The following is a 20,266-nucleotide window of genomic DNA, read 5'->3' on the forward strand; positions in this document are numbered from 1 at the left end:
ATGAAATAATATAACTTACGGCAGCCGCAAAAACAGTTAAGTTGATTTTCCTAACCTCCACACGAGACGTAAAAAATCTTCACGTATAGCACTACCGGTACGTGTTCCACAGGTTGAGTAACACTGTTATTCATCTAAGAGCGAACCATAAACATACTTAAACGATATTTTAAAGCCTTTTTATATAATGTATTTTATGTCACCATTTAAAAAATAGACCTACTAGCCAACAAATATCCCGTTTACCAAATTGTGTTTTATACTTCTGAACAATTTTCTCTTCCGATTTAAGCTAAACTTAAATCACGTTTCCAGTTCGCGAAAAGCCAATTAGAAACAAAAACGATATAGATAAAATCCAACTGCTAGCAAACACGATACCAAAAAAGGTCAACCAGTATCCATATGTTAAGACCTCCTCACCACTGTCTTTTTCCCTGATTAATTTGGCGCAACATCTTTACATACATGTCTGGCAAAAAGCACATTTCCTGACGGTTAACCTCAAAATTCTACAACACCGGTCATGTCTTGCCACAAACGGTCTATTGATAATGCCTTATCTAAACATCACCTGAACCTAAATAACATTGATAAATGTCGGGGTCGTGTGTGCACTTAGGCATTATCTTACATGCGTCTCTGATACGATTGCAATGTCCTTACCAATCGATACTGAGAAATGCGACTCGGGTGAAAAACCTTCACTAGTGTGTTGTTAAATAATTATTTAGTCTAAAAAGTTGAGCTGGTGTGTCATTTTGTGCTGCTTGCAATAGTATTCTTAGTGAATGGTTTACTTTTCAGGAGCATTGGTATACTTACTATTAATTTGTAGCATCATGTTTATTGGAAAGAAAATGCACATTACAAAGAAGGTTAAAATAATCCATATTTGTAAAAACAAAAGCACATAAGAACATATTTACCATTGTTCGTCTCATCCTTTGCCATCCGTTCAGTTTTGAAACACCCATCATAACAACTAATAGAAGTAAGTGGTGTAACTGATTCGTTTTATTTTAATATACATTTTTATTGCATCACACGTTCGCTGTTAGCGCTCAAGTGTCGCCATGTTAACAACACGTGACTGCAGGGTATAAGCAATTTGAATTCTACTCGTTAAACAGCTGCACTTCGGTCTGTTTGCCACAGCGTGACAACAACACATGTGGGAGATTGCGTACCGGGATTTGTATTTAGTAATATACGGACATACAATTTATAATCAAGTTTAAACAAGCAGTTAAAATACACATCGTGCGCGGATAAAAGAGAATAACTTTGTAATGTCGCCTAAATTTGTCACCACCCACTTAATCAGTTGGAAAACCACCGTCTTCTATTTTCTGTAATGCGATCTAAGCGGCGTCATAGCATATAGGCTAAATATATCGACTTTACGATTGCTATAGTATAGTCGTTTTATTTTAATCACTGACATACATCAATAGGAAGCGCATAGTTATTATACATATAATTATTTATGCGAATACAACACAAACAAAAGCACAGTACTGAGTCGATGTAACATACGGTACAAAGCCCGTTCAACGTCAAGGCTGTGCGTTCTAGTAAACACAGCTTTAGGCATGCATATAGAGACAATTTTCTCGGCATGTTTGCTCCTGTTTATATTTTATATACAATAAGTTTGCTAGAATTCCGTTTGCATGTACGGTGGTTTTGTTTCATAACATGGTTACATAAACTTATAGTTATGCAATAATGTTTAAGCACATGAGATGGTAAGCACTATACGCCACTGTTAGCAATGCTTAAGACAGAGCACCCTTTTGGCCGTTGCTTGTGTTAGAAGTTTTCGAAGTGGTGAAGAAAAGAGGCGCCCTCGTATTTGTTCAACAGGGAACACGCCTTTCCCACAGAGTTTGTCATCGGCGGTGGACCGCAGCTGAATACTCCAAATTTATCGACCTACAAATCGTTAAACGTAAATAGTCTGTCGTCGGTGGAAACATTACGGTAGTCGTCGCAGTTAAATGAGTCACTTGCCTTATTGAATCTTTACTCAACTACCTTGTAAAACGTTTTTCCTTTGGTGTCTAATTTAAATAAATTGGTAGTAAATCAGCGTTATTCAGGTATAGCGGTCAACAGCTCGCATTTCGCCAAAATTTTAATTTGAAATAGATATGTTGAAAAAGTTAAAATACATAGATAACTTTGGTTTGAAACCTACCGTCGTGTGTTCGTCGGATAATGATGCCAAAAATGACTTGAAATCCGGTCGTCCAAAATGCGTGACAGCTCGCAGACCTGTGAAAAGCGACTTTCCCGCCACCTTCTGGAAGTGCCGCTCGCAAATGTACTGAAATGCAAGCAAAAAGTTAATGGCCGCTTCTTGTATGTAAAGTAGTCTCCTAACAATTTTTGCGTAATTATATCTATCTGTACGGCGATATTTTAATCGGAAAAACAGTCTCTATGGTTACCTATCAGACGTTGAATTGTTCTAACTTTGTATGTTACGAGAAACGAAAACTTGCAGTAAGTAATATTTAGGCTTCGAACCCGTTATTATCAAATCAGAGTCGATGACTGGTGGTCAAATATAGGTACTAGTCCAATACTCGGTGATATTTGTACCAATCAACAAGTTTTGGCCATATTTCTCAAAAATATATGACAAAGATAGAAATATGGCAACTGCTACTATCACTAAACGTCTGAACCCTAAAGAAAAATATGACTGAGTGACATACTTGTGGTATCTTTGCACGCTTTATGTTAACTTATTTTGATTATGATTATAATAATGAGGAAATGTGCATAGGATCAGAAGTACGTTTTGCCCATATGGGGTTCGGGTATCGCTATAGCAAAATAACGAAGTGTGGAGTAATTCTACTTACGAGCATCGTGGTTCGGAAGTCAAACTTTTGCGGGAATTGAGTGATAAAGATGTGAGTGTCCAGAAGTCCCACGCGATCTTTTCCCTCCACCTCTTGGATTATGTCGGTTAGCCACTCGTACTGCTTTTGGTCCCTGGTAATCCAAATGAAGTACACCTGAAAAGGAAAAATCCCTTGATATCATTTAGTTTACCTTTGTTATTTTGTACTATACGATGATGCATACGCAGATCCTGGTTTGGTCGTAAACCGCAACTTTAAAAAGATGAAACACTGCGTTGGATATCGTTTAGATGCAAAAATAATTTGGGTAACTTCGATTCGATAATTTTGGAAGTCCGTGTAGTTAACTATATAATCTAAACTTAAAGGTTTTAAAGGGTAATAGGGTATGTTTGTGCAGACCTATATCATAAGCGATGTGTAACAAATTTGTAAAGATTGTTTATAAGTTTGATTTTCAACTATAGCTATTTCAACCCATCAGGTGGTGTACAGACGAAATCTTCTTATTATACAAAAAATTCTGATGAAGGCACTTTCGACACCTTTTTGCACTGTATCTTGACGCCCGACTCGGCCATGTTAATGAGATCTTTGAGGATGGCGGCGAATGGCGTCACTCCAATTCCTCCGCCCACCAACACTGACACGTCGTACTTATACCAGTCCTGGTGCCCTTCACCGAACGGACCGTCCAGATAAATCTACACAAACGCATACGTTTTCGTATGTTTACAAATAATTTCAGAAGAAAAAAAAACGTTCCATTTGGTATAGTATTACTAAATAGTTTTATTAATTTCCCAAGCTTGGATTACGCATAACAAAACATCTTAAACGTGTGGTTGACGACGCTAAGACACTTATGCAGTACTTCAAGCAACAATAAGTTGTTAAATCAATGCATTTCTAAAAGGTCAACATTTTGTTAAAAAAATATATTTTTAGGTCACAAATTATTCGCCCTAATGATAACAAATACAGTGCACCAATGTCCGAGTTAGTGTTCAATTTTTGCCTTTTTTATTTTATTTTCTAATTTTTGCGTTGTTTTGGGAAATGTCCCGTTACATTGCTGTTGCCATTACTTAATACTATGAGTACCCTTCCTATGAGGCCTTTATCGTGAATTGCCTAATGGAGTATCAGGAATAAATGCACAACGCCAATACGTAATAATAAATCAGGCTTTTCAGTCAACAAACTGGCGCATTTATACAGGTGGTCTTTTAATCTTCCGATATGTGCCTTTTTGGTGATTCGCAATCTGTATAGTCAGTCTCAAAGATATACCTTAGGGTAGGGCGAGTCACGTAGCACATCGGGGTTGTAAATGTTGCGTAGATTAATGGTCCAAGGTCCGACGGCACGAATGTGAAGCTTCAAGTTTTCGTCTTGGGGTGCTGAGGTCAGAGTGAAAGGGTGGTATTCGTTGGGCGATTGGGCGAGGCACGCGATTCTTACCTATAGGACATATTACAATGACTGGCTTTTAAAAATAACTTATTAAATTTCTTAATTAGAAATAGCTGAACGGTTTGTATTTTTAAAGCAGACACATTGGCAAACCACGTACTTTTTGTAAAAACTATAGTACATTTCGATATAAAAACATCTACATCGTGCACAGTTAGCGTTGGGTACTTATAGTATAACTTTATAACTTTTCTTTTATCATTGGTGTTTTTCCGGTAGAAATTTACACAATATATTTCTGGCTATGGCATAGAGATTATTTCTAGTTCATGCCTAATATTGTACCCATTGTCCAGCTCGGTAGTCAAAATTAGCAGGGCGTTTGAATTCCAAGTAAGTGACTTCGGAAGGCAGAAGCTCAGCTTTCACCACAGAAATCTCGTTTTTGCTCCGGCTCAAACTGTAGAGCTTATCCAAAGTGTAGAGGACCGCTGGACCCAGGAAAAAGTAGTAGAAGAAAGGATCCTTAATGTAGAATTTGACTCATTATTATGAATGCGAAATAGTATAATACAAATTAAGTAACCGTTGCAAAGTTTATAAGATTCCATGAATTTGCGATGCCTTAACGGAGAGCTACCTGAATTTGTTTTTTTATTGACAATTGATGGCACCGCAACAAGTAGCATTGTGATCTGCATAAAGTTACCTGAACTAAGAAGCCAGCGCCATGTAGGACCATGAATGTGTACAAGAGAACAAATCCGAAGTTGTGGGTCCACCAGAACCACTTGAAGAGTAGACGACGGGAGTAGTCAGACGCGAAAGTGTACCTGCCACGGACAAAATAAAGTTAAATTAGCGTCTGTGGCGGACGTTTTTTCAGGCAGACTGCGTTGTCTTTCAAAACTAAAATGCACGTTTTTGTTTAACTTATTAATTTTTCTTGATAATGAATTGCAAAGCCAGAAAGGTCGATTAGATCGACATCATCTTGATTATTAAGACGTTTCGATACGAGCTTATATCACCTTCAGTTAATGTGTTAATAAGCTCGTATCGAAACGTCTTAATAATCAAGATGATGTCTCGACCTTTTTGCCTTTGCATTATCAAGTTACATTACAGATCCATGCATAGTGTACCTAATTTGTCTTGGTCTTTTATTTATCTTGGTACGAAGAAGAAAGTGCGCAATTTATTTTTAGATGCATTTTGCGTATGCAAGGTAAGCTGCGTCCACACGTCTTGTGTTCCTTTGAGAGCAACTTACATGATAATTACGATGATCGTTAGAATGACGCCGGTGATGCCGGTGATGGTTTGCCAGCACCAGTAGTGGAACTTGGGCAGTTCGTCGCTAGTTCGCCAGTAGTCGCGGAACAGGCACATCAGGTCTCCCGGTGTTTGGGTCGAGATCGAGTAAATGTTCAACGAGTGGCCGATGATATGCATCGCTGTGGGAAAATGATTTCGTTGTCATTGGGCGTCGTATTATTCCCGCGCAACATATGAAAGGTTAATGGCTGCTGGTGATGTCATTGATATTTTGTTCCGATACCTAATATTTTGGAAAAATCGTATCGCGACCCGATACCATATGACGTAACGGCTTTGCTCCAACAAGAAAATACGTAAAATAGAAACACTCAAAGGCCTTTTCTAGGTCATTAGGACAACTTGCTTAAGGTTAGGAAATTTAGTTACCTTCAGATGTTAACCTTCTATAATTTTCAAAAAAATTACCATCTGAGTTTCAATAGCTGCGTTGGATCGCAAATCATGGCTGAAATTCCTGTGTTAATTTGGTATCGGATGGGCACCGATAGCACCCTACTATCGGACGAGTAGCGATACTTGGCATCGGTCATCGGCTCCGATTTAATATTATCAGACATTCCTAGTGGCTGCCCCATAGTTTGGAGATCTGTATGCATGCAAGGCATTTTTCGTATATGATGCCGATTTTAAAGTATTTGTGGAAAGTTTAGCCCTACTATACGTGTTATTTGTGTCCAGTCGCTATCATTGACTAACTGTAAGCATGGTTAAGAGGCCTTATTAACATAGTTTATTGTTCTTTCGTCTTTTATGCCAGCTGATTGACAGCAATTAAAAAAAATTGTGTCGCTAAGTCTTAAAATTGACTGTCTAAAAACAACCTGACTAGTCTCTGTCATGAAATTAGATTGCAAAGGGAAGACACGGTATTGTATGTTAACACACAGGTCTGTTTTATGAGCTAATGAACTGATTGGCCGCCGACGACCGTCTCTCCCAAATCTCACCTGTAAAAGCGAGCGCAAGCCAGGCGATGATCCTGTGCATAGTGATTGCCGAGTCGAAAGGAATGTAGCGATGCAGGAAGGTCTCCCGGAGAGCGGTGATGGTATTCCGGCACATTGTGACCAGCAAACAGGAGTAGGTGAACATCATAGCCGACGCTGCACCCCGGGTGATCGACACACCGTAACCGGCGATGCGTCGCAAACCGGCGTGTTCGCGCTCGATGGAGTAATCTGGAAAGTGGTTTTACAACCAGAGCGTTTAACTCAGGGCAGCACAACGCGGGGTCGCCAGTAGGCCTTCGCCAAATGCGTCACCAGAAGACCTACAAATTTCTTCATCTATACAAGTCTTACGACTATTGAAATGCAAATGTTCAACTTTATGCTAAACTCAAAATTTCCAACTATATGTTGATTATTTCTTTAAAAAGAAGCAACAACGAAATTTGTTTTGTTTATCATTGTCAAATGTGAAGGATCGCGAAAAAAAGACTAATCATTTTTTTCTCTAGGATCACAGACTTAGACATATTGTGACCCCCGATTCACACAACCTTCAATTTTTTTGTGTGTGTGTTTTTGGTCACCTTTAGGAAAAAGATTTATAGAAATGCGCGGGACAGAGTCGTACAGGCGTGTTTCAGTATTACTAAAGCCATGCAGTCAAATGCATGTTGCCGAATGGTTAGGTACAAAATTGATCGATTGTAAGTTTACGCTTAAAAAATACAATTACTTATTTCATCTTATTATTTCAAAATAAGTCGTATTTCCAGCGTAATAGACTCAATCACTCACAGTAAGCTCGCTCGATGAAGATCCCTGCCAGCACAAGTAGGTAAAGAGTCAGCCAGAATATCTGCATTTTGTAGTTTTGGAAGTGCTTGGTAAAGGCGCGCAGTCTTTGCTGCAAGGCCCCCTTCTTTTCCTGGCTCTTGAATACTTTCACCTTGACACGGCTCACGTTCTTGTCTCGTCGCTTTGCCGGGGTAACGCTATAGTATGGTGTGAAATGTTGTTTTTTAACGCTCGTTGCATTCGTTTACAAACAATAACCAATGAATTGCAGTTCCAATTGTCTTATAAGTTATGCCTCCCTATGTCCTATTTGTGATACCGTACAGGTCCAAAATAGACTGTGTATACCTTAAACATTCTTTGGAAAAGTAGGTTTTATATTTATACTGTGTACGCCTATGCATTGTTACAATAGGCGTTAAGAATAAAACAAAATATGCATAAATTGCTACTTGCTAGGTTACTTATAGGACGAATTGCTACTATAAGCGAATAGGTGGGCAATTGAGTGGTTTGATATTTCTAAGGTAAAACAGTGAAGACAGCTATAAACGTGTATCTTGGTGGACAACAATCTCTCTCGGCGTACAACAGCATCGCAGTAGCTTCTTGTAAACTAAACATACTGTAAAATGTTAGTTTGAACTCGTACTTTCCAGAATAGAGCTTGAATGTCTTTCGGGCTCGGTTCATTCTGGTTTCACGAACGGGGGCCGAGTGCAGTACAGTGTTTGATCTTTCGGCTTGGTTACCCCCCGCAGCACCTGATAAATAATCATATTGTAGTGAAACTTATTTTGCTGTGATTTATTGTGTTGAGGTTTGTACAATACGCAAAACCAAAACAAATCATAATAAGGTAAATACAGACAGAAGCCAAATGTTGTTTATCAAACACCATGCATTTAAACGACACCCGCATTGTTTCACGCTGGTTTGCATTCCGTCTCTTGTGTAAAGCAAAACAGTACAGGGCGAGGAGTAATACAGGGCGAGGCAGGCAGAACGGAAACACAGACGACTAATAACCAACACCAAACACAATATAATATCCCTAATAAAAACAATACACGGAAACCCTTTTACCAACACAGCAAGCAATAGGTTTACCTTTTCCAGGTGTTTTCACTCTGAAAGCTATAATTAAATTACGAAATTAGTTGTTTTCGTTTCTACGTGAAAATAAGACTATTTTCGCCACGTTAGGTCTGTTATATATTAACTTGTCCTTGAAATGTATTTGAAACGAAACCACAATACGTAAATGTCGGAACACAAATTGGTAGTAATATAATCAAGCTGTAGGCTATCTATGGAACATAATTGGGAAACAGATATCAGCACGATTTCCGGTATTAATAATTAATTGACTGTTTATAATATTAAACCTATAACAGTTTTTATTGTATTTTGTCCCACAATTCAAGTTTTTCTTAGTGCTTTGTTTGTCTTCGGCTATAGTGTTGCCAAGATACACGTCGCATAGTCAAAACTACTTTGCTTTGCTTATAATAGTTCCAGTATGTTGCTGATTCGTGTAACAATATCTATCGAGGTAAACATCCTCCAACGGCATACATAATGATAAAGAACAATAGAATAGAAATACCAACATATCAACTACACGAACTATATTGTGAGTCCGTCAATAGAAAACCTTTACCTGGCAGTTGAAGAGAAGAGTCACTCAATTCGCTTGAGTAATTCTGCATGAGTTTCTTGAAGTCACTCAAAGTAAGAGATTTCTTATTTCCCACACTATTCATCATCGTGTCCACAAGTTCGTCTATCTGCTCCTTTTCGATGCTCGCGTTTACCATGTCCATCATTGACCTGTGCGTTTCATTTAAGTTAAAGAATTACAGTGTTTTGGCAATTTTTTATATATATTTGTTTTATTACAAACGCGTGATACGCGAACTTAACTGCTCTTTCAGCTTTACGTTTATTTAAAAAAAAACGTAAAAATGTCTTGTTATAATGGGCTGCATTGAATTGTATTATCGAATAAAAATATAACTTGACATTTTTAAGCAATTCTTGTAGCAGTTACCTCAGCATTATCTTAAATTCGTTGGTGGAAAGTTCTCCGCTCTTATCCAGGTCGTACATGTCGAACATCAACTTGGCTTTGTCATCGGGTGATCCTGTTAATAATTATAGCGACATTTGACAAAACACAACGTCTTGAATTGCGTATATTTTTCTCCACGGGTCACATTTGTTTCGAATGTGTTGATTAGATAAAAGTAACATAAGTTTCTTGTTTTGATTCTCTGTTTTCGCCGATGTTATGTTTTTAAGATATTACGAATTTTGGTCCAAAGATAGAGTATCATAAAGGTTTTGAGCCTTGATATTTCCAATTGTGCCTAAAGACGCTAGTCGCTAGGGTCAGTTTTGGTTGCCACAATAAAGGACAGTATTTCTGCCTTTCGGAATTCTTGAATTGTTCATTGATTGACGATTTGATATTTAAATGTGTATACCAACGCTTACCTTTGGTGAATAGCACCATGATGTCCAGAAACTCCCTAAAGGAGATTGCTCCGCTCTTGTCGTTGTCGGCGATGCTAAACATCTGTTCGACGAACATGCTCTCCGGCTTTAGCTTGAGATAGTCGGCGAATTCGGCCTTGCTCAGCTCGACGTGAATAAACTTGCGTGCCTCTTTCGAGTTGACGGTGGATGACATGTCCTCCGATTCCAGACGCACCGACTGCGATTGATTAAATAGGGCTGGCGTAATAGCGTCAACCTTTTTAGAAATTACGAATTTTAAGGTACACGCGTTCTGTTTTGAGTTGCATAACAACTACATGATGCACATGCGAAAGCTGGGCAAATAATAACTGATATAAAGTATTGCAATGTTATTTGTCGTCAAAAAATATGTTCATCCAACCTTGACTGTCATTACAAAGGAAAAGTCACTTTTCGATCACTAAAAACAGGAAGAAAACTTATATTCCTGTCCTTTCTATATTTATTTTGTTAAACAAATCCTAAAAAACAGCATTTGTACTCGGTTATCAATCGAGCCTTATTCTGGACGTAATTACCAAATACTTACAGTCGCCAAGGCTGAGGTGAAGAACTTCTTCAGCTGTTGGTCACGTTTCTGCTTGGTCTTGGCCTGTTCCATCAGCTGGGTGAAGCCAACCTCGTTGGTCTCGTGCGGAATTCCCTCCTCGACGAAGAGTCGAAGCGTCCTCATGATGAAGCTATCTCGTTCCTCTGGATCGTTGAAGTTCAGAACCTTGGCGAAACGTTGTTGTGTAAAAATTATCCCATACGCCTGATTGTGCCCAAACGTAGCTTTACCTGGATCGAACAAGTCGATTTGGGTCAAAAATAAGGACCGTGGCCGTTTCTCATGTGAAATAAATATCAAGTATAGAGATCACGTAGCTATGTGTTTTAGACCAACTTTTAAAAAATATTGCTCCCCACTACAAATGTAAAATGACGTTTTATTTCGTCCAAATAACTCGTCTAGTAGTTTTTTTACCAGGTCCTTTGCTTCTTGGTTTACTCTGATGTACATCGCAGTTCCGCCGCGGTTGTAGGCCTTGCAAACCTGCACACGTTCCGTCTGGGAAAGGTCAATAGTTCTCAACGCTTTGCCGGTCACTGTTTTAACTTGAATCTTCTTCTCGCGAAGTTGAATCTGTAAGCAGGAAAAATATTTGTTGATTATACTTGCTTAATACACTGAAGTGGCGCCACAATCATAAGGTTGGACACGTTAAACCAGTGGTTCACTATATGTTGGGTTCGTAATGTAGTTTCATGAAACTGCGAAAGAAAAGTTTATTTAGACATGAACTAAACCAATCCAAATAGTTTCACCTAATTAACTTTACTATACCAATATTATAATATGAGTACATGGAACACTAAAAAGAGAACCCCTATGCCATTCATTTTAAAAGGTAAAACACTATGTTAAATAAAGGGCAAATAAAAACATAAAGCTTCGTAACTTTGATGTTTGCTTTATATTGTGTTTGCAACAACTCCGCGGCTAACTATGTGGCAACAGCAACAGCACCTCTCTCAAGACAAAGGCGTTTAACCTGAACTTCATGCGACGAATTTGGTCCCAGAATTTCGTTGGCGATGTCGCTGTCATCCCCAATATTTTGCCTCCTCTTGGTTGTGTTTGCAGCTCGCTTTTTCACTTCTACGCGATGTTTCTCGGCGCCCTTACCGAGGAACAGCAGGAAGAGAAGGGTCGCTGGAAACACAAAGCTTGACGTTTAAACTGTCGTTTAAATATAGATTGAAATAACAATCGCTTGAACAACGAAGTGATATAACTTATTTTCAAGCAATTTTTGGTCACTACTAATTTAAAGAGCACAGTCATCACAGGGCTACCACAAAGTCTTTGAGTTGATTTACGTATTAAAAAGTCTTTGAAAAACACTTTGTTTTTTTTCAAAAGTCCTTGAATTTATTTTATGTCCAGCTTAAGTTATGTGTTTTACAATTGCTTTAAAAAGCAATTAAAAAATGTTTTGCAACAAATAATTCTACCTAAAGCCTTTGATTTATATTCCTAGCACACAAATCATATAATTTGGATAAAAAATTATTGCAATTTTATGGTGAAAACGAGCGGCATTTTATTCCCAAGATGTAGTTTAAAAATGCATAAGGCCTACCAATGACGAACAGGCCAATTGCGGCGAAGGTGAACGCGTAGGAATACTCGCTGCCGCTAAAGTAGTCAAATGTTTGAGGTTCCGTGCATTCCTCCATCTGTGTCTCATTCAGTTGGAACGGTTGGGGACATCTTACGTAATTGTCGCTAGCATCTGCAAAATACACTCGTGTTAACATGCGTTTTTAGGAATTTTTCAAACTATTTGTTGCAAAAGATTGCCTCTGACAACTCGCTATCCAGAGAGGGATTAATTGTAATTTATGTAATTAATTACATGTTTTATTGTAATTGTAATGTAATTGAAGAATTTTAATTCTGTGTAATTCAAATTGTAATTGTAATTTGCTAAAATTTTGGCTCAATGCATTGATGCCACAAAAAATTGAAGTTTCAATGCCGAAAATTGTAGTTGATGTAATTAATTACAGTTTTTAGTATAATTGAAACATTTAAGGGAGTAATTGTAATTGTTATTGAACTTCGAATTTTACTTGTATTAAATGTTATTTTTGTCGACTTACTGCCCAAAAAGGGGTTCGGCTGAATGTCATATTCGTCCATGGTTGGATTCGTCCGCAGAATAACATCATAAATTGTTGTGTTGTGTATAAATTCAAGCTGGGCAGCGTTGAAAAGTCTACATGACCCAAAACTCAAGTTAAACCCTTTGGCATGTCTCACTATACTACTATAGTATATACCGTAGTAATTTAACAAATAAACTGGTCCAATTAACAAAACTAGCAGTCTCACACGCGTTTATGTACATTTAATAGTCGAACAAAATCAGGAGTCAATTTGTTTTCGCCCCGATTAAGGCGTAAACTGTACTTAAGCAATTTGTATTTGTTTCCCTTATTTTTGCCTCAACGTCTTCTATGTTATGTCTGACGTAACGTTTTGATATTATCGAAACATTCATAGTGCTCCGATAATATTGTTTTTCTAACATAAAACTGTCTTACCCGTTTTGCGTGTTTTCAAACCAGAAGCGATCGCCGTCCCTTATCCTGGCGAACTGGTCACGAATGACCTCGCGAAAGAGTTCCCCAGGTCCACTGTCGGTGGTTTCCAGTAGACCCCCTGTCCACACGTCAATTTTGCTGATGTCGTTGTTGTGAACAGCTTTAAGGTTATCTAGCAACTAAAGCGACAAGCATACGTTTTGTTTCTTCCATTGGACAACTTGACTTTACTGTATGGATATAATTTGCCCTTTTTCCGTGCTTTTTAAAAACAATTTTTTTATTTCCCGCTGAGGCTTACGGTTGCTTAATTTCGATACATAAACTAGGTTCTGATTATATTTTATCGGAGGAACAATATGAAGTCTGTTTGCATTTTGTCACAATACATATGTATATATATATATATTTAACTCTTGAACCTTGGGACTATTACCTCAGGTTTTCGATCGAAAAGTGCTGGGTTGATGTCATAAAAGTTTGTCCTTGCTTCGAATCCGTAACTTACTCTTGCCGTGTTGTAATCTGGTAAGCCATGGTCACGTCCTCTCTAAAACGCGCATAATACTGGAACCTTATTTTTTACGGTATTTTTTGTTGTTTTAAAACAAGCTAAAAATATATTTCAACTCATGAACCTTTATTTACCACAGGTGTACACAAAAATCATATTTTATTTAACGAAACAAGACAAAAATAGTACTGATGCCCTCGCGTCATATTTTCTGTTCAGTATTTTTTCGACAACTTTTAGAAAATACTAAAACATTATTCTTTATCAAAATATGGATAACCAATATAGGCTTACCTGAATATTTAAAGCCATCAGGTCTCTGCGCGAAAACTCAAGAAGGCCGAACACTGATCCCCTGAGATCCGGAGTAATAATATTGTCTTCTCTCTCGGCAATCTGACTTGCCATTCCCATCAGTAGCTTATCGGTGTCAGATTCACTTACCGCTTCCTGTTGTACAACCATTATTATTAGAGATTTTAACCTTTCAGTTTAAAGTTTAAAAAACAATTCTATCACGGTTTAGAAAGCGAACATCTACTATATACGTACGGTATAGGCTTATTCGATGCGAATTTCCAGTTTGAAAATAAAAGTCACAAACTCACAAACCACAGTTGTGTTCAGTGTTTTATATTTAAAAAGGTTTTGTTGGTTTACTATACAGTGTAGCTGAGTGGCATTTTGGTCGATCTTGTTTCAAGAGCTAAAGTTACTTAAATATACCAACAACTAACCACAGAGTTCCAGTAGGTGTTGCAGGTCCTCAGGCCAGGTTTTCCAACATGCAGCGCCTGAAAGTCGTGCCTGTCTCCTGCTGTCTTTAAAGTTGTAGCAAAAAAATCACAATCTCCTGACGTGCTGCATAATCGTTTAGAAGTTGTAAAAAATGACTGGGCCAAAGGCGTAGTTTATTCTAGGAAAATAACTTATAAAGCATTTTTGCTTTGTTCTCTGGTATGGAATGTCCTGACTTCAGAATAAAATGAAACTCTATAAATCTATACGCAATATTGTGTTATATGAAGCTGTGACTTACTGATTGAACTTTGAACGACGGAACACACCGGGAGGCACCAGGGTGTGACCGATACGCATGGCCGCAGATTGAAAGATGTGGGTGATTCCGGGATGGATCGCAGATTTGTAACCTACGATATAAGATGCACGATAGTGCAGTGTAAGGTTCCATTTTATGATTTATATATTACAGACTAATCTAGAATGACGTTCTTTAGAATAGCATGGTATATGCACAGCAACTTAAGTGTTCGAATTTGGGAGTACTTTTTTTGCAGGGTCAGTTTTCGGTATCGTTACAATTTCAAAATTGTCACTTTTTGTTTTATTTCGCTTTTCTGTTACCGCTGCTAATTGTTACTGATGGGTTGTAGCTTACCGTCGTATGGTGGCATCGTAGTGCACTTTTTCGAAGTGTCAGTCGCATTGCATTCGCCCAGAAACACAGGCAGCCAATCGTAGAGGACTATTTTCTAAAATGAAAATTTTTTGATGTAATGTAATTGGTAATATATATCAAGCATTTATTAAATTTACAACATGCGGAGAAACAGACTAAAAGTTACTGGTAATACTTTCAGCATATTGTTAACAATATGCGGCTTTGGATGATTAACCCGTCTTCTGATAAAAAGGTATAAATCTTATTTAATAGCTTATTTACTTGATGAGTGGCGATGTTTAGAATTCTCGCTTCATTGTAAACCTTTTCGTCAGACCAATCAGCATGTTGGTCTCGCAACATTCTAGCCAACCAGTTGTGGTAGCGGAACCACATCACACCAAAGGTTAGGAGAAAGGGATTCTCATTTCCTCTTGGATTTCCGAGTCCTGCAAATATAAATAACAAGGAAATCAAACATAATGCCTTTTGTAACCGTAAATTCTTGGCTGCAATGTATTTTGAAAACATATTCAAAAACCCGTTCGTGAAGTACAAATCGTTATAATAGTTTTGGTAAACTATAAAAAAATACAGCTAAAAAGGTACAGTATACAGTAATGAATATCAACAACAAAAACCAGATATATAACTAATTACAGTTCGTTATACCTTTGAAATGTCGTGAAATAGATAATACAAATTCACGGTTTTAGTCAAATGCAAATCTAAATCGACACACTCACGGTAAAAACGCGTGGCGCTTTTTAACACGTGATCACGCGGTGGTGGGGGATTAGCCAAAGGAAGACCGATGCTGTTTTCGATCGGGTACATCCCCTTGTCTTCGACAGATGCCAGCTCACCTCTGCAGTCGGTGGGATCGCCCTGTTTCATAGAACATTAGAGTCATGAAGTTAATTTTTACAGTGAACCATATAGGCTATTCGATGTACGCCATCTTACGACAGTACAACACACTAGATTTGTGTTATTAATATGTAAAAATATCTTAAAGTTTTTTATTTGTTTTCTTTGTGCCCCTGTTACCTTTCTAACCAATTAGTTACGCTACACATGCATGCGTTTCTTTGTACATTTTCGAGATGTTTATAAAATATAAAAACTATCACATAACTGTTATCTGCAAAGCACAATAATAAACTTAATTCAGCTGAAAGACTTAGACACGTGGAACTAAGTATCGAGTGTAACCCAATATTTTCGGACATTCCCAGTTTTTGGGCCAATAGAGTACCGTGCTTCCCAGAATGTTGCTCCCGTTTGTTCGTTCAGGACAACTGCTGTGATGTAGTCGGAGTGCATCGGCCCAGGCTTTGGCCACTCCGTACGTTAAGCCTCCGTCAATAAAGGCTGTGATTTCGTTTAACTGAAAACCAAGAATGTTGTTAAACTTAAGCCGTTAATTGTAAATGGTGAAAAACGTAGAAGTTTATAATATATTATGCGCTCAACAAATATTAAATTATTAACCCGAAAAACTTACTTCAGTTTACATTTTGCAATCGGGTAAATAGCTGTCAATTATCGAGAAACTCCAATGCTGTTTGCGTTCTAATAACTTTTTCGACCAAGCTGTATTCAGAATAAGTTATATTTGTTTAGGTGCTGTGATACGATTCTTCCCGACGCTATATTTAAGCGCTTGGCATTGTTAGGTACTTGAACGTTATTATGTTAAACTTTGAACCGATATGTTCGTTTTAGACATCATATCCGCTCCAATTGTTGGTTTAAACGAGACACATCCGCGTACGGCTCTCCAACGGTAAAACTATATAACAACGACTAAACGATATGAAATACCGTAAAGTGTACCTCCCCGTGTTTAAAGTTCAATTGCTTAAGTTTTGTTAAAAAAAAAGTGATAATTCGCCCCATTCGGGTATTCCAAAATGCAAAAATCTGGTAACATCTACCTGCTGCCGCGGGTTGTTTGGGGCGTACCCGGTGATTCCCTGGTCGTATCGACTGCGGAGAAACGGGATTTCCACGGTCCCGGTGTTGTTCTTGTCGTACAGCTCGTCGCCCTTCGGCACCTTGATGTTAAAGTACTCGGGCGGGCATCCAGGCCTCTGGGCGTCCAGAATTTCTTCCACCACTTGCTGGCCTGTTTTGAGCGGAAACAATAGCGATGTTTTAGTTGTCGTGGTTATTTGTGTCATAACGAGGCACTTTTCGTTTAAAACTTGTTCGATAACGCGCTTATCTCAATGTAAAACGCTAAGCTACTTTTCATTATTTTTTGACCCCTTTTACATTTATTGTATGTTATTGTTCCCTATGAATCAACTTCCCTTTCTTTAGTGTTTGCCTTTTGGCAGCAAACTGGAATTTGTTTCATGATTATAATATTTATTAGAAAGCCAAAATACTTGCTGAACAAAAGTAACAATGATTGCGAGTACAAAAACTTTTAAATAGGAAGTATGACTATATGAATTTGTTAACATTATCTTAAATTATAGCAAAATTTGCATAACCGCTTATCGTGAAACTCAAGGCCCCAACACTTACCGAAAAACACGAGTAAGACCGTCCTCAGGGCTCGTGATCCCTCGCCTGTAGCTCCCTTCATCGTCTTCTCACTAATCTCGCGAGGATTCGGTCGGTCGCTCCCTGATGGGGCGTACACCCCGTCCTGGTAGTGTGATGGAATCCTCCTCGTCAAAGGTGAATCTGTGTAATGTGAATAGACGGTTATTTGTGGCTGATTAGCAATTTGTTCGCGTAAGCTTGTGACGACTAAATCGTGTTTTAAATTAATTTAAATGACAGTGGTCTTTATTCATAAAATTACGTTAACAGCATTTCTCGTTTAGATATGGTTTAGTTGTTTGTATTTCTGCTATATAAAGCTGTTTTTTTTGTGATTGTGAAAGAGTCATGAAAGTTAGTTAAGGTTTTTTTTTTTTTTTTACAACTAAAAGCGATCATGCTGCATATGGCAAATACGCCAAGAAATGATAGGGCAGCGGTCAGGAACCTATGACTCGCGAGATAAATCAAAGCTATCATTCTAGCATAATGTGAATAAAACTAGACGCGACCATGGCCAATTTCCAAACCGTATACGTTTCCTTTTTAGAAACAAAACGATTAGCAATTTTTTAAGTGCTTCGCGAAAATCCTATTTTTCTCTGTTCTTCCGTTTGACGGAATATCTTATTTTTCCAAAGGTCCTGTTAATAATATGACACTCTGTAACTAAAGTTTTGTAAACTTAGCCTATGCACTTTTTTTTAATATGCCCTGTCTTTTAAATAAGAAACAGTCCTATTCAAATAACCATTTTGTTTCAACATAAACTAGATGTTGAAACATGTTATATAACTCTCGCCAAAATACAATCAAAAGTATTTCGCTTTTATGGCTCCCTTAGGTGAAAAGGTTCCCGACCCTTGATTTAGGGTAGTACTTAAAATGTTACTTTCATTTTGGCATAATAATGTGGTAATAAGAGGCAAACAACGATTTATCTGAGAAACAGACAAACGTTTGCTATTGTAGGTTCGAGTTTCGTTGTCCTGAATCTCAGCCAAACTGATTTTCTTTTCTTTCAATATTTTTGGTCATCGTCATATAGCATAGTATAGTTTTAAAAATGGTGAACGACCTCTAAAATTGACCCTATTTATCGTTGCTTTACATTACTCCACTTACCTATCACTCCCCACTCTGGATGTGCTCGATTGTTGTACCAGCCATCGTATGGGATGTATTCCTTTTCATATGCCGCTTGACCTGCGTAAATAGGTGTACATTGTGTATTCGAAAATTATTTTCGAAATTTCGGCAATCAAACTAAAACAAAAGATAAAATTCGCTAGGCAAAAGGCGTCCTAACACTTATTGGAATGAAAACAGCCCGCTTTTTAGAGTAGCTCTGTAAAAAAAAACTCGTTCTTAAACGTATTTCTGTTAACTTGAACCTATAGAAAATAGTTCTGCGTTTCTTATTATTATAGCTACAATTAACTACAGTATTCTGAGTTACTACAATGCAGTCCTAAACAAGCATGAAAATGTCTTGCTTAGAAATAGTAAACAAGTGTAGCAAAACCCAAACTATAAGAAGGAAATGATTATCACCTTATCGCAAAAGCTATTTTTGTTTATTTAAGATTTGTGCAACAACCCAATGAATGATTTTCCTGAACCTAGCATAGGGAGGGGGTAAGGACTTAAGCATTGCTGATAATTGAAGCTTTTGAAACAGTTTTACAAATACAGCAGGTTGTCCTGAACGAACAAACGTAAAATTTACATGAAAACAAGTTACCGTTTAAAACCTATCCACTTATAACAAGACTCACATGTATATATTCCAACCAGGCACATCACGACGGCAAAAAGATGCAGCTCTTCCATGGCGTTTTTTGAAATTCCGTCGCTGTGTAAAAATGTCTTTGCAAAATATATAAAATTTTGCGGCTAATTTTTATTGCATTGTTCTGCGAGCGAAAACGTAAAATAACACCGGAAATGAAACAGATCCGACAGTTGAGCAAACTGCAGTTGGCCGGAACGGCGCGCGTTTCCTTGCGTGCTATAGAGTGATGATGTGTATTTTGAGTGCGTTTTTGATGAAAAATATAAACCGATTGATATACTACTACACATCAGTATGGTAATATATAATCGGTTTATATACATATTTTTCATAACAAAAAGCATTCGCAATTATCAGCAAAAAATGAGCATTGCGTGATCTTTGCAAAGCGCTGGATATTTTGTTTAACGTTAACCATGGAATAACAAATAAGATCAATAAATCTGCACTAACAATGCATGTGATGCAAACTCGAAAAAATCTATTTGTTCGACTTCAGAGGAATTTACATTTCAAATACGCTCGGACGCTGCATAACACATTCAAACAGCTTTACTTCAAACTGCACGTCTTTCAGTTCTACTGGGTTTCACGGAATTGTCTGACGAACTTAATACACTGGGCTGTGTACAGTGCGTAATTTTCCAGGCGATCTTTCCTCGATATCAAATACCTATTAACTGATGGATGCCTCACTGTTAAAAATGTTATTTAATCTAGTTGGAGTTCCCAAAGTTTCGAATTACAACTGCCTTCATCTATTTCAAATTATGCTCGATGAAACATTATACGCTCATCACATGTCGGCTGACTTCATAAAAGTGTCGCTAATCACTCTCCGCGCTTAAAATAGCTTTAAAAGTAATTCCAGGCCCCTCATCTTCATATAACAATTTAGAACACCATGTTAAAAGTGCCAAAACTTTGCTCGTTTAGTTTGATCTCCTTGTAAAACTAAACAAATTTGTTCGCAATTTA

General features: G+C 37.7%; 1 protein-coding gene across 4 annotated transcripts; it reads right to left on the reverse strand.

Moving 5' to 3' along the window:
* Positions 1–840: 840 nt before the first annotated feature.
* LOC146147124 (dual oxidase 2-like) lies at positions 841–19,645 on the reverse strand. Of its 4 annotated transcripts, none has more exons than XM_083388369.1 (33): positions 19,272–19,645; positions 18,619–18,699; positions 17,473–17,634; positions 16,875–17,065; positions 16,193–16,324; positions 15,681–15,822; positions 15,217–15,383; positions 14,932–15,025; positions 14,572–14,683; positions 14,270–14,393; positions 13,827–13,982; positions 13,455–13,568; positions 13,019–13,197; positions 12,575–12,690; positions 12,052–12,204; positions 11,461–11,621; positions 10,893–11,051; positions 10,455–10,640; positions 9,881–10,100; positions 9,435–9,528; positions 9,045–9,214; positions 8,492–8,518; positions 8,034–8,145; positions 7,382–7,578; positions 6,584–6,814; positions 5,569–5,752; positions 5,005–5,128; positions 4,641–4,820; positions 4,173–4,343; positions 3,425–3,583; positions 2,877–3,032; positions 2,204–2,332; positions 841–1,938 (listed from the first exon to the last, which is right to left on the reverse strand). In XM_083388369.1, exons 1-33 carry the CDS (start codon positions 19,324–19,326, stop codon positions 1,816–1,818), a joined length of 4,761 nt encoding a protein of 1,586 aa, XP_083244495.1. In that variant the 5' UTR covers positions 19,327–19,645; the 3' UTR covers positions 841–1,815. The 4 variants fall into 4 exon arrangements, with proteins under 4 accessions (XP_083244495.1, XP_083244496.1, XP_083244497.1 ...); XM_083388370.1 differs by having other exon boundaries at positions 9,881–10,139; XM_083388371.1 differs by having other exon boundaries at positions 9,881–10,139; positions 13,019–13,178; positions 13,433–13,568.
* Positions 19,646–20,266: the final 621 nt, after the last annotated feature.

The sequence above is a fragment of the Ascidiella aspersa genome, chromosome 4 (assembly GCF_963924565.1).
Source record: "Ascidiella aspersa chromosome 4, kaAscAspe10.2, whole genome shotgun sequence".
NCBI lineage: Eukaryota > Metazoa > Chordata > Ascidiacea > Phlebobranchia > Ascidiidae > Ascidiella > Ascidiella aspersa.

Bases quoted from the DNA above. Each gene is read 5' to 3' on its own strand.
- LOC146147124 (XM_083388371.1), bottom strand. From the start codon at position 19,326: ATGGAAGAGCTGCATCTTTTTGCCGTCGTGATGTGCCTGGTTGGAATA. The intron at 17,066-17,472 runs GTAAGTGTTGGG...CGCTCAAAACAG, and splicing joins GGTCTTACTCGTGTTTTTCG to GCCAGCAAGTGGTGGAAGAA. The intron at 7,579-8,033 runs GTACGAGTTCAA...ACCATACTATAG, and splicing joins TTCAAGCTCTATTCTGGAAA to CGTTACCCCGGCAAAGCGAC.